Source organism: Aedes aegypti, chromosome 2, assembly GCF_002204515.2.
Source record: "Aedes aegypti strain LVP_AGWG chromosome 2, AaegL5.0 Primary Assembly, whole genome shotgun sequence".
NCBI lineage: Eukaryota > Metazoa > Arthropoda > Insecta > Diptera > Culicidae > Aedes > Aedes aegypti.
In genome coordinates, this window is record NC_035108.1 from 64,213,243 (window position 1) to 64,228,408 (window position 15,166).

General features: G+C 37.2%; 1 protein-coding gene across 1 annotated transcript; it reads right to left on the reverse strand.

Annotated features, from left to right (window-relative positions):
• Positions 1-1,393: 1,393 nt before the first annotated feature.
• Positions 1,394-2,245, reverse strand: LOC110675607. Its single transcript, XM_021841051.1, has 2 exons — positions 2,096-2,245; positions 1,394-2,028 (listed from the first exon to the last, which is right to left on the reverse strand). The coding sequence occupies exons 1-2, from the start codon at positions 2,096-2,098 to the stop codon at positions 1,432-1,434; spliced, it is 600 nt and encodes a 199-aa protein (XP_021696743.1). The 5' UTR covers positions 2,099-2,245; the 3' UTR covers positions 1,394-1,431.
• Between the last annotated feature and the right edge of the window lie 12,921 nt (positions 2,246-15,166).

Here is a 15,166-nt window from a genome sequence, read left to right on the forward strand (position 1 = left end):
TACATTTAGGGGTTTCCCGAGATATACTTTAAATTTAATTATTGATTCCATAAATATTGTATCATTAAGAATTCACCAAGCATATTCGGATTCAGGGACCCCATATTAGTTATGTAGAGTTGTTTTCAAAACGAACATTATTGGTAGTTGTTAATTTTACCGGGAAATTAGATTCATTGATTTTTTATTTTTAGCATGATTCTTAGCACTAAAACCACCTTTGTTAGAAAACTTCAATACAGGAGCCAAAGAAGTTCAACGTCGTACTTGTTTTCCTGCTTTCAGTTGTTTGGTATTGAAAAGATTTAGGAAACCACATCTGAAAAATCGTGAAAAATTATCAATTTCACCCGCAATTAGGTACCGTAAAACGAGGTATGTTTGATAATACGCGTAACTCTGATAGTCCGGGACCCGCTTCACACTAAACGAAGTAATATTATTGCTGTCTATCAGTTGACTAAATGTATGCAAAAGTAAAGGAAAATAGTATGCCACTTCATGTCAAAGCTATTTATGTTGGAATCGAGAAGACATTATGCCAAACGTCCTTATACAGAATGTCCCACCCTAAATCGGTTGGTAATACTCTCGGTAGGAATTATTAAAGTTTCAGTACATTTTTCCAAGAAATTTAACATAACACAATTATTTTGTAAAATTTATGTGTTGGATACATCTTTGAAAGAATTAAACACAAGATTCCATACATTTGACATGCAAATTGTATATTTCGGTCATGAAGCAGGCTCTGGAATAATTAATAGAATTCATGAAAACATATTATATTATTACAAGCAGTATGGATCATTGCATCACGGTGTGTTTCGTAGAACAACTTTATAACAAAAAATAGGTAAGTCTGAAACTTCGCCACAATAAAGTCTAGGTCTCTCACGTTCATTTGCTTTAAAAACCAAAAAAATCGGTCGGGGGGGCTAGAGTATGTTTTTTCGAAGATGCGTTGATTAAGATGAAAAAAAAACTGACAGTTAGATTTGTGTATCGCTCTGAGTACACAAATTCTTGAATAATAGTCATGGCTTCATGGCGCGTAGTCACATATCATGAAACATAAAATTTAATGAGGGAAAGTGTACCAGTTATGGTCATAGTGGTTCCCTATTTGGCCATATGTAAAGTGTCACATTTTAAATATTTTTGAATGCTTTAACATCAAGATTTATCTTAAATCTAACTGCCACAACACAAAAAAAAAATCAAAATTTGAAGACATTAAAGTTACCTCGTATGGCGAAATAGGGAACCACTATGTCCATAACTGGTACATTTACCCGATTTTATAACATTTTGTTCATGAATCCGACAAATGATCTTTCCGTGCAATATCAGTTACAAGGGACTCAATGCCACCAAAAACGAAGAAAAAATATTCATTTTTCATCTATCATCATCCTTTATTGCAAGAACCTAGTTCCACTGGAAGAATCCACGCAGACGTTCCAGGGTACCGTCGATGTCAACGCCGAAGGCGCGCATCTGGGCAGACCAGCGCATAACATCGGGATCCTCAATGGTGCGGGTGAAGGCCGGGCGGGCATCCTGGGTCATGCGGTACAGTTCAGCGAACTCGCTTCCGGGCGTGGCAATGAAGATGTTGGCCAAAGCAACCGCACCATCGGTATCGGTAACGGAACGGATTTCCTCCATCATGGAAGCCCAGGAGCGAGCACCGCTGCTGCGAACATTGGTTGGCATCGGCGGAAACCATCCGAACAGTTCAATGATACTGTACAACCATTCGCCGAAATCGACATCGCGTGCCGCAGTCCAATCGGAAACTCCCTGCAGCTCTGGTTGAGTGTACAGGACGTTCCAGGCACTATTGGCTTCGTTGGACTGCATGAAGGCGAAGATCTCACCGACTTCGGCATCGTGGGTGATCCACCAGTTGTAGATCTCGCGGACTTGTTCCATTGGATAGAATACCAACAGCTGATCAACCTCCGATCGGAGCGTGGCGTTGGCAAAGCCAACTCCGAGGATCACCAACAGCGAGAGCAGTTTCTGTAAATCCCATTTGGGAAGATTGTTAGATATGCAGTCCTATAAACCTTAGCAGTAGCGTAATTACCATAATGGTGGCTGCGTGGGTGCGATTACTACCTTCACTTCAGAACGGGAACTGTAAGATACTGTTCCAATGCAACGAGTCCCGCTTTTATACCGACCGCAGACAAATCAGCACCCAAATTTTGGCACACGGTCTCCAGCAAGCTGTTTTTTTTTTCTCGATAAGGTGCACCACAATCGGGTATTACATCGGACAATATTAGCGATAAGACAAGCCCCTCACGGAGCAAAATGCATCTTTATTGTCCGGCGATTTAGATTTATGTTCTGTTGCTACTGATAAAGGTTTCCCCCGATTGAGCTCCGTAGATGCATGGTAACAGGGCAATGTACAACGGGACCTGATGATGCATTTGAGCGATTTGGGGGTTTAGGCAAGGTCAACTGGTGATTGAACTCGGTCACAATCAAATACGTGAGCTCGAAGTAATCCTTGCGTCAACAAGTGTTCGCCGATTCGTTAAAAATGCGTAAATGCCCACTAAATGACAATGATTATAGCGCAAACAATTCAAAAATTGACATCTTTAAAGAGCAGATCCCTGCGGTACTCAAACGAACTGGAATGTTCGCCTAAAATCAGTCTTATGAGCTTCTAGCATGAGGACTAGCAATTTTTTGATTTTCAGGATTGGTCGCAATAATCACGTTTTTCTTAATTCTCGTAGATTGCATAGATTTCTATTGGTTTTATCTGTTTGTGACTTTTTCTCATAACGCTGCACATCCGCGATACTTGCAAATTTCAATTTTCAATTCTTCCAAAGAACTCAAGAGCTATGTCCTCTTCCATGAGTTTTCAGGTATCGAGGATTTCTTCATGAATTAATTAAGTACTTTTCCAGAGCATTCTTCAAGAACTCTTTTAGCAATTTTCATTTAGTTTCTAAAGGGAAATAGGGTAGATGTACCAATAGTGGACGTACTAAGCACCATTGAACTTCATTTAAACGACCAAATTCAAGATGCGCAATTAATGTACATGATAACGTTGTAACGGGAAGTAACGACCGTTGACTTAATGAGAAAAATGATTTCATCGTAGTAATCCACGGCATGTCAGTGAAAAATAATACCTCCACTATTGGTACACTGTTCCTTTAGTTGCGGTATATTTTTAATTTGTGTTCCTATAGTTGCGGAATCCGTTGTTTTCTTATGGGATCCTCAACTGTAGGAACACTTTACCGCAACTATTGGTACAAGCAAGTAAAGTTACAGCAATTTTAGTGATATTTTATCAGTTTAAAAGCAATTTGAACGCTCTTTTCAACTATTCCGTGTATCAACAAGCCAATACGTCGATTGGCAGTGTCGGTTCTGTGGTCAATGTAATAAAATCAGTAAAAACGGCACTACCGCAACTATAGGAACACCCACTACTAAGGGAACACTTACCCTACGTGTGGTTGCAACGGTATGACAAACTAGAATAATTTATTATGGCTAACATAATTCAAGGGTTACTATGATTAACATCCCCTCTTCATTCTGAATTCAATAAACCCCAAGTAAACGCCTTGCTTCCTGCTCCAACTGCTCCTTGATAAAATGATGACGCAGATCAATGTGTTTGGTCCACGTCGAGTATCCTACTTCTTTTTCAGCTAAACAGATTGCGCTCCTATTATCGTTATTCATTTGGACAGACGTGTTGACTCCGCTTAGCTCTGCTCATTCCACCAGAGAGTTTCCTGTCCAGTAGCTACGATAGCCATATACTCCGCTTCTGTTATGGATAGAGCCACTATTGGTTGCCTTCTGCAACTCCATGCAACTGCTCCGCCCGCATGCAGAAACACGTATCCTGTTACGGATCGCCTGGTTTCCGAATCGCTTCCCCAATCTGCATCCGAGTACGCGTTGAACTGTTCTACGTTGTCGCTATCATATAGGGCTCTGCACAAAAAATCATTGCCTCTCTTTCACTCTTTCACGACATTTGTAAACAACAAGGCCAGTGAACGTCAAACTCCCATACAAAATCAAAACAGTGCAGAGGCCTATCTTCTTCTTCTTGGCATTAACGTCCCCAGAGGCCTATACAAGTTGCATATCTTTTGTTCCTTTCAGATACCTGAGTATGCGTTTGGCTGCTGTCCAATGGGCTTCCCCCGAGTGGCTATTGAAGCTGCTGACTGCGTTGACCGTGAATGATACTTCTGGTCGTGTGCATTGTGCAAGGAGCTATAGCCCACCAACAAGCTCCCGGAACGGTACCTTTGTCATCCTTTCAGCTTCATCGGACGATTTCGGGCACATTTCCCTCGTCAACTTCTGGCATGAATCGAACGGTGTTGAAACGGGATTGCAGTTGACCATTCCAAACCGTTCTAACAGCTGCTCGATGCACTTCTCCTGGTCCAAGGTAATCCTCCCATCGGTTTGCGTAACGCGCATTCCTTGGACCTGCTCCGCATACCCCAGATCCTTCATCTGGAATTGTGCCATCAGCTGCTCCTTCAACGCTATCACCATGTCGTCATGAGAATCTTGATGTCGCCTTGGATCAAGTAGTAGACGCACGTGTCTACCTTCGACCTTTGCAGGACAATGATGCGCAACACCGTGTCGAGTTCCATACGCGGCTTGCTTGCTTCAGCCCGTACAGTGCTTTCTTCAGACGGCATACCTTGCCACCGGGGACGACGAAACCTTCTGGCTGCTCCATGTATATTTCTTCATCCGCTAAGTCACCTTGAAGAAAAGCCATCACCGCATCGAGTTGGTGTATCTTCAGTCCTAACTTCGCTGCCACCGCCATCAGATAACGGACCGTTGCATATCGAACGACAGGCGAGTACGACTCGCCGTAATCGACTACTTTGATCTGCGAGTATCCCTTAATAACGAGCCGTGCCTTGTTCCGCTCGATGAATCCATCTGCCTTAGTCTTCAGCTTGTAGACCCATATCGATTGCAGAGCCTTTCGCCCGACGGTAGATTATTGAGCTCCCACGTTCGGTTGTCGTTTAGAGATTACATCTCCACCTCCCGAGGAGGAAAGAATAACTCACCAATAACTAATGCATACCATATTTTGGTATCATACCACAATTAGGTATTGTTCAGTTATCAATACCTCATTTTGGTATTATAATGGTATTTGAAAAAATGTTTAAAACAATTAAAAATACTTCATTTTGGTATTCGACAGCTATTGAGGACTGCTGGAGGTATCGAACTAGTATTGGAAAATTTCACTTTTATATGAAAATCCATCAAGTATTATTTAGGTATTACATTACCTGATCCAAATATCAGCTTGGTATTTGTAGAATATGTAGAAGGTATTATTTGAGGTATTTTACCTCTTATGCAGGGCTCATTCATACCTCATTCAGGTTGTAAGTATTGGAAATTATCTGGTATGGAATACCTCAACTTGGTATTCAGTAGTTATTTTCTTCTGCTCGGGCTCCATCACTTTTCGCTGTCGTCTGATCGCAATGCCTCTGCGAGGAATTGATTTGAGGGACGGCACTGAAGCTCAATTGAAAATCATTGTACTTGCCTGGGATATGGTGCTCCCTGCCACTGCGCCGGACCACACATTGTGGATCCTTTTGTTGTCGAAAAACCGCTCTTCTGGTGTCACTTGCAGGCAGGGATGAGAAAAGTACTGGAGCAAACATTTACCGCCTCTACATTTACATCTTTCTACACGACCATCAAAATCCAAAGCAAACCATGACCGTTCAAAACAAAAAAATGTCACGGCTCTTCAAAACTGTTATCTTCTTCTTCCTAACGTTTTTCAACCCCGAATGCGAAATGACTCGAGCACAGTGGTGACACGATTTTTGCGGTTTTCGGGGTTTTGCATTTTTGCTCGATAAAGGCAGTATGAAATTGAACTTGTTTATATGTATCGCAACGGAATGATTGTGCTCTTTCTGTTAAAGCTAATAAATTTCAATTAGTTGAAAACACAAGCGAAATATTAGCGATTGAATGATTTAACACTTTTTTCAATCATTCAGCTTGGAATGGCTGCCCGAAAACGGTCATAGTGGAGAGACAAAAACAGTCAAGCAGTGTGTGAACCGTTGGCAGCGCAACGCCTGATGGTATTGATGCTGCTGCTGCTTTGTGTTTTGGTGGAATGGCAGAATCGATGAACTGTGGTGAATTGTGGTCACAGTTCCCAAGACTGCTTGCAGGCCCTTCGTTGGTGACCGGTTGATCAGGTAGCAGGTTGTTCCAACCGCTTCCGCCCATAACGAGCCGGATCTCCGGCTGCTGGATTGCTTCCTTCTGGATTTCCGTTCATGCTTCGTACTGGAGTTCTCTGCAGCGACATCAAATTCTTCGGAATTCTTCAATTTTCACTTCTTGGTTCTTGACGTGGGTGAAAAAATTTTCTTCAATTGTTTCCCCGTTGCTATGGTGCCACACTTGCGGCCCATAACCTAAAGGAAAACACGTGTGATTGCAACGGTATGACAAACTAGAATAATTTATTACGGCTAACATAATTCAAGGGTTACTATGATTAACGGTTATATTTGAACTTTTCAACAGATGTTAACCTGAAGATTCTTTCGGATTGTACCAGGAAAATTCTCGAAGAATTTGTATCAAATTTCTCAAAATACTCTCTTGAAGAATTCCGAGTTTCAAACATTTCTCCACGATGATCCTCAACGTGCTTTTTTAATTGTTTTAATTGTTAGTATAAAAAAGTCCAGTTATTCATTGATAGTTTAATAATCACCAAAATCAAGTAGTGTTTGATTCGTTGAATCAGTTGCATGCTCATTTGTGAGCGAGGGACGAAATCTGGATCGTGTCTTGTTACTCCCACTGTTTTCTTGTTGAAATGCAGAGGATTTCTCGGCTTCTATAAAGCAAGTTACACGTCAACATTTCCCTCCCATCCCCAAAATGACCTTCATTCGGACACAACCGGCGTCGGTATTGTTTTTGATAATATTGAGAGCCCAAGTACTTACACATTGAGGATGCTACTGATCCTGAGTAGCGTCTGTTGGTTCCCTGTGTAAGTGCAGCCGTTCCTGCAATAACGGAGTAGTATCTGCGGGCGGTCAATCATGCTCATGCTCAATTATTTAATAATCACCAAAATCGTCTTCAACATCGCCAAGCAAGGATTGTTTTTATAAATTCTCTATAAAGTGCGGCGACGGCAACGTACATCGGCGTGAAAAAAAATTGAACATAAAATAAAATCGTAAATTTATAAATTAATGAACCGTAAGTGTACAAATACAATGACAAACAAGTTTGAAATTCAATTTGCCATATCTGTCTTACAATTTAATGAATAAAATAGATATCAGGAATATTTTCAGTCATTTAGGTAAGAATTCAAAGGTTGGATGTTTATATAAAAAAATCCTAGTTTTAACTCTAGTAAAACTATCATATCATATCTTATATTCACGTTTTGAGAAAGTTACAGAAAAGCAATTTAATTTTGTTCAAAATTTTGTTTGCGTTTTTGTAGAAGTTTACTAGACTTTTCGTGTTCCTTTTTGAATTAACTTATCTGATATCCATATCTATAGCATCGTTCGTAGAACTCCAAAATTGAAAATCACAGTCGGTATTTTATTTTCTCGGAATAAAAAAGATGTACAAATTTCAATCATAATTTCTTACGAGCTGTTTAGATTACTCTTTTCTCGAGTAGTATCAAGAAGGAAACATGTCGAAAACACATCTTGTTTTCAGCAATAAGATAATAATGTTATTTAATATCAAATCTTGTTCGATATCATATTTTGTTTTTGTTCTTCTGTCAGTTTTTATTATTGTAACAATTTTACATTATTATAACTTTTGAGTGCTTTATGCATTAATACTAATATAAACATAAAATCTTTATTTTGATGCAGGCTCATTTCAATACCAGTCAAAAATATGTGTAACCTCAGTGAGTTCTCAATGCCATTAATGCTGAAAAAGTTTTCCAATCTTAAAAATGGTTTCACTGAAAGCTGCCAAATGTCGAATTTTCGGATACATTGAAATGCTTATAGCGTTTTTCCATGCGCAAATATGGCCAACTGCAAGTAATTCAGAAATGATCACCAGAGACAAACATTTTTCAATGACTATTTCCACGGAGAGGGAAGATATTCGCAACATTCGATTGTCAAAACCAGGTGATGTTCATGACATTTGACATCAATGATGGCAAAAATCGTTTTTAATCTGATTTGTTAGAATCAGTTTTGATGTTTTAACTATTAAAACTACCAAAATAAAAAAGGCTGAGTTATCAAAATCTGCGACAACGCAGTATCAAAATTAGTTTCCAATAATACTCATCGTCATATTCGGGTATCACGTGATTAAAATGTTGTTTTCATGCCCCGATTTTGTCAGCCCCTATTCCAAAACTTTGTTGAGAATTTTGAACATTGTAGGAATAAGTTAATGATTTTTTTTGTCGTCCAGGGAGGTGCAACGGATTCTCGCAAACTGAATATGAGTTTTTTTTGTCTTTTTCCGCTCGATCAGGCAAAAATAACAAAATTTAAGTATAATATGTACATTTTAAGCAAATTACAAGTTTTTCCGTGAGTTATTATATGGATCAAACTGTTGCCCCACTAAGTCTAACTTTTCACCTAAAGTGGGAAAAAAATGTAGTCCATTACAATCCGGGTTTGTTCTAGACAATCCTTCTAAGTATTAATAAGAACCAGTGTGTTACGTTTATCTTTCAACAGGGTTCTGCCAATGTTGTCGGTCGCGTTGCGCAAAAAACATTTTTTATTTTTATTGACAAAATCGGTAATGTTGCTTTCAGGTTTCGGAAAAAAAAATGTATGTGTTCAAGCACTTAACCACTCTTCTTACTAACTTATGAGGATTTTGTTTCTCTCACTGGAATTGGCCTTTCTTTGCACTTCTTGGCACAATTTCTTGGGGAAATGTTTTCCCACCACACTACACAGCACAAACGGGACGATAAGAATAAATTTATTAACCCGCGGTAACCATTCGGACACCACAAAAACCGAAAGCAACAAATTGTGTGTGCAAACACGGCGGAGTGACGATTTCAACTGAATTATTTCTCTTATGCTACTATTTACACGTTTTAAAGCTGCACTGTTTGACAGCTGCGTGTTGTGACTTTGCACGGTGGGTTTGCACACTGGGTGCGGTGTATAATTATAAAAACAATATGTTGGAAATTTCATTCCCTTTTCATAGGGGTTTTAAACAGTATGTTTATAATTGTTTGTTGTTGATACATTCGACATTCTGCTTCACAGTGGAGCAATTTGATCCTATACCGGTCAAAATTAAAAACATTATAAAGCAAAGCCAAATATGGCGCCTGATATGGCACCTTCCGCACTTCTTCCCACTTTCACCCCCTTTGCCATGCAGCTGGCTCGGGCGATCGAATGCAAACATAGTATGCGAATTAAATTCCCCTTACCTGCCTGGTTGAGGCATAAAATTACTATAGCTGGTTCGTGCATATGTATGTTGTATCTGCTGAAGCTCCGTTTCTCACTTTATTTCATTAGAAATGCTAAATTCGTGCATTTTCATCACTTTCCTAAAATATGTTTCTTCCAACTTCTGGTTTTATTCCTCTTTGCCTCACTAACGTTACATATTTTTATACAGCAATTTTACACCTCATAACGAAAGATTCACTGGTAAAAATATAATCACTTGACTCGGTAATTTATTCATTCTCCATAACTACAGTTAAACTCAATGTTTAAAGCTTAAAATCGTGAGGAAGTGCTTAAACATTTTCACTTCCAATTTCACTCTTGCAAAATGTCACGACGTCGACGTGTTGTTTTGTAGTATTGGTGGCTTTCTTAGTAGCGATAGATTAGTTTTACAATTGTATTAACACACCGAGGACTAAGCCTCAAAATCAGTTGGAACGCTAAACTCAACCCACTATATCTCGGCTTTCCTAAGCCCGATTTACAAAATTTTGGCACCTACAGAAATGTATGGGCTTCTAGATTCATGTCAGATTTTTGAAATATGTTTGGGAACTACTGTTTGATTTGTAGTACTTAAAACATCGGAGCAAGTCCTAAAAAAATTTCTAACCGGCGGTAATTTGTAGATAACTTAAAATTCATCGCGATAACCTATAGATTTTTTTATTATATGATGATCGTTTTAGTGTAATCTAACAATTGGCATTAAATTTTTGATTGTTAGCCGTTCAAAGAACTACAATATATTCACAAAACTGCGTAGAATACAGAAAAAATACATTTTCAATTATAACTTGAAATTTACCGCGATGACCCAAACATTTTATGATCTTAGTATATACTCATATTTAAGGCTATCAAATTTTCAGAACACTGATAATAAATTTCTGCTGGAAAAACTACAATATTTTCACAAAATAGTAAAAAATACAGGAAAATACAGGTTTTCTACAGTAATTTCATGTTTTTCGCAATGAGTCATCAAATTTATAATTTTAAACTCTTTGTTTGTTCATGAGAAACAAATTTCCTGAACATCGATGATCGCTGTTTGTTCAAAGAACTACAATATATTCACAAAACTGCGTAGAATACAGAAAATAATACATTTTCAACTATAACTTGAAATTTATCGCGATGACCCAAACATTTTATGATCTTAAAATATACTCATATTTAAGGCCATCAAATTCGCAGAACACTGATAATAAATTTCTGCTGGAAAAACTACAATATTTTCACAAAATAGTAAAAAATACAGGAAAATACAGGTTTTCTACAGTAATTCCATATTTTTCGCAATTAGTCATCAGTTTTATAATTTTAATCTCTTTGTTTGTTCATGAGAAACAAATTTCCTGCACATCGTTTATCGCTGTTTGTTCAAAGAACTACAATATATTCACAAATCTGCGTAGAATACAGAAAAAAAATACATTTTCAACTATAACTTGAAATTTATCGCGATGACCCAAACATTTTATGATCTTAAAATATACTCATATTAAAGGCCATCAAATTTGCTGAACACTGATAATAAATTTCTGCTGGAAAAACTACAATATTTTCACAAAATAGTGAATCATACAGGAAAATACAGGTTTTCTACAATAATTTCATGTTTTTCGCAATGAGTCCTCAAATTTATAGTTTTAATCTCTTTGTTTGTTCATGAGAAACAAATTTCCTGAACATCGTTGATCGCTGTTTGTTCAAAGAACTACAAAATATTCACAAATCTGCGTAGAATACAGAAAAAAATACATTTTCAACTATAACTTGAAATTTATCGCGATGACCCAAACGTTTTATGATCTTAGAATATACTCATATTTAAGGCCATTAAATTTGCAGAACACTGATAATAAAGTTCTGTTGAAAAAACTACAATATTTTCACAAAATAGTGAAAAATACAGGAAAATACAAGTTTTCTACAATAATTTCATATTTATCGCAATGACTCATCAGTTTTATAATTTTAAACTCTTTGTGTGTTCATGAGAAACAAATTTCCTGAACATCGTTGATCGCTGTTTGTTCAAAGAACTACAATATATTCACAAATCTGCGTAGAATACAGAAAATAATACATTTTCAACTATAACTTGAAATTTATCGCGACGACCTAAACATTTTATGATCTTAGAATATACTCATATTTAAGGCCATCAAATTTGCAGAACACTGATAATAAATTTCTGTTAGAAAAACTACAATATCTTCACAATATAATGAAAAATACAGGAAAATACAGGTTTTCTACAGTAATTTCATATTTATCGCAATGACTCATCAGTTTTATAATTTTAAACTCTTTGTATGTTCATGAGAAACAAATTTCCTGCACATCGTTGATCGCTGTTTGTTCAAAGAACTACAATATATTCACAAAACTGCGTAGAATACGGAAAAAATACATTTTGAACTATAACTTGAAATTTATCGCGATGACCCAAACGTTTTATGATCTTAAAATATACTCATATTTAAGGCCATCAGATTTGCAGAACACTGATAATAAATTTCTGTTGGAAAAACTACAATATTTTCACAAAATAGTAAAAAATACAGGAAAATACAGGTTTTCTACAGTAATTTCATATTTATCGCAATGAGTCATCAATTTTATAATTTTAAACTGTTTGTATGTTCATGAGAAACAAATTTCCTGAACATCGTTGATCGCTGTTTGTTCAAAGAACTACAATATATTCACAATATCTTGTATAATACAGAAAAATCTTAAATTTCTGCTGCAATGTATTGATTGCCTCTAGATCAATTAAAAGATTTGAAGTATTTTTAGTTATGAAAATAAATATATTTACAGAACATTTTTGATGTTTTTTAAAGAACTACAACAGTTTCACAAAACCATGAATAATACAGGGAAATTACGATCCTAACAACAGTTTGAAATTCATTGCAATGATACATGTATTTTGTGATTTTAAAATATTGTCATATTTAGGGTTATCAAGTTTTCACAATATAATCGATGAAATTTTATTAAAAGAACTACAATATTTTCACAAATTACCATATCATACAAAAATATTTTGTTGCTACCGAAGTTTGAAAATTTATCATCTATATAATTTTCTAAATCGTTGTGTATTTTCAATAACAATAAATGTGGTCAAAATTATTAGAAGCTGTTTGTTTGTTTGTTCCTTTGGAATATTGTAAAACTTTCTATTTATGAAAACATAACCCAATTACTGAACTGTAGTGGAAATAAATCCGAGATACATTCGATTTGCATAAACTGCTGATTTAGACATAGCGTGATATATTCTAGCAGTATTAACAACTTTCAAATGAAGTCGTCTGACTTAATCGCTATTACCCATGAATTTTACAATATGTAAATTTTCTCATATCTAGTGTAGTTTGATATTCATTGCGATGACGCATTGATTTTATTAATTCAAACCATTATCCTGTTCACGAGAAAAGAATATAAATGAAAATTGATACGTGTTAGTTCAAAGAACTAACATATTTTCATTAAATAATTTATTCAAAACTAAGAACTCTTTTGTAATTTAATAATTTTACGCAATGACCTATATTTTATGGTTCAAAACTTTCTCATACAAAAACAAGAACATGTTTGATGCCATCTATCTAATAACATTTAATAAGAATTAAGAATAAAAATATAAAGGTAATTATTTCAAATATGCAGTTATCCTAATCACTGTCTCAGCTAGGGCTTAATTGAAAACCTATTTTCATGTCACTTTTTCAGATCCATTTTTATTTTGTACTAATAGCATATACTTTTAACTACCATGTAGTAAGTTAAACAGTAAGAATCGATTCGACCAGCTTTACTTAAATAATATTTGAACATGACACATCTTAAAAAATCTGCTTCAAAATAATATCATTTTATTCTTAAAAGAACTACAATCACAATAGAATGTTGAATGCAATAAAAAACTTTCGTTTACCTATTGCTATGGAAAACTTACAGATATTTTAATGTTTAACCATATCGTACTGTGTACTATCACCGTAGTTTTCCTATTTCGCAGGGAAAAGAAATAGAGTACCATCTGTGCACCTTATTCCCCTCATTTAAGAGAAGTAAGGTGTTCGAATACTTTTTTTATGTTACAATGTAGCTCCAAGTATAGATGATCCGCGTTAATATAGAAATTATTTTAAAAACATTAATAAAACATATTTAATTGAAACTGTTACTGCATCTAAGTGTTCCTATTCCGCTCACGGTAAACAGATTTCGTGACGAACATACTGGATAAAAAGCATTACATAATTAGAATTTCGTTATTTATCCTGCTATTTTTTATGGTCAAATATACCTACTTCAGCAAAAACAATTAGTATCTATATAAATAAAAATGGAGTGGTGTTTGTATGTCACGAAATGGCTTACGAACGGGTCAACAGATTTGAATAATTCTTTCTCCGTTTTGTTCTTCAAGGGTTCCGACGTGTTTGTGTGTATAAAAATCCCAGGATATTCACCGGGAAAATCGGAAAAAAACGAGTATGAACGGAACTGTCATTTTGTATGGGACGATCCACAGCGTTTTTTAACAGCCTACTTGATGGCAAGGTGAACAACATTCGGTACCGACGCCCGCCCCGGTACAATCTGGAGCGACTCAAGCAACCCGAAGTCGCAACTGAATACGCGCAAAGCCTTGAGGCAGCGTTGCCGGAAGAGGGAGAGCTCACCGAAGCCCCTCTTGAGGACTGCTGGAGTAGTCTCAAAGCAGCCATAAACAACGCAGCGGAAGGTGCCATTGGGTTCGTGGAAGCAAATCGACGGAACGGTTGGTTCGACGAGGAATGTCAGACGGTTTTGGACGAGAAGAATGCAGCGCGGGCGATGATGCTGCGGCAAGGCACCCGTCAAAACGTGGAACGATACAAACAGAAGCGAAGACAGCAAACCCATCTATTCCGGGATAAAAAGCGCCGCCTGGAAGAGTTAGAGTGCGAAGAGATGGAGCAGTTGTATCGTTCTCAAGAAACACGTAAGTTCTACAAGAAACTAAATGCATCCCGCAAAGGCTTTGTGCCGCGAGCCGAAATGTGCCGGGATAAGAATGGAGGTATCTTGACGGACGAACGTGAGGTGATTGAAAGGTGGAAGCAGCACTACGATGAACACCTAAACGGCGCAGAGGAGGAAGATCAAGACAGCAGGAGGAATGGCTTCATCAGTACGGCGGATGAGGGAGACGTGCCAATTCCCACAATAGGTGAAGTTAAGGATGCTATCAAACAGCTCAAGAACAACAAAGCAGCTGGAAAGGATGGTATTGGAGCGGAACTTATTAAAATGGGCCCGGACAGGTTGGCCACTTGTCTGCACCGATTGATAGCCAGGATCTGGGATACAGAACAGCTACCGGAGGAGTGGAAGGAGGGAATAATATACCCAATATACAAAAAGGGTGACAAGTTAGAATGTGAGAACTATCGAGCGATCACCATTCTTAACGCAGCCTATAAAGTGCTTTCCCAGATCATCTTCCGCCGTCTATCGCCACTGGCAAGCAGATTTGTTGGAAGTTATCAAGCCGGATTTGTGGACGGTCGATCGACGACAGACCAAATCTTTATGTTGCGGCA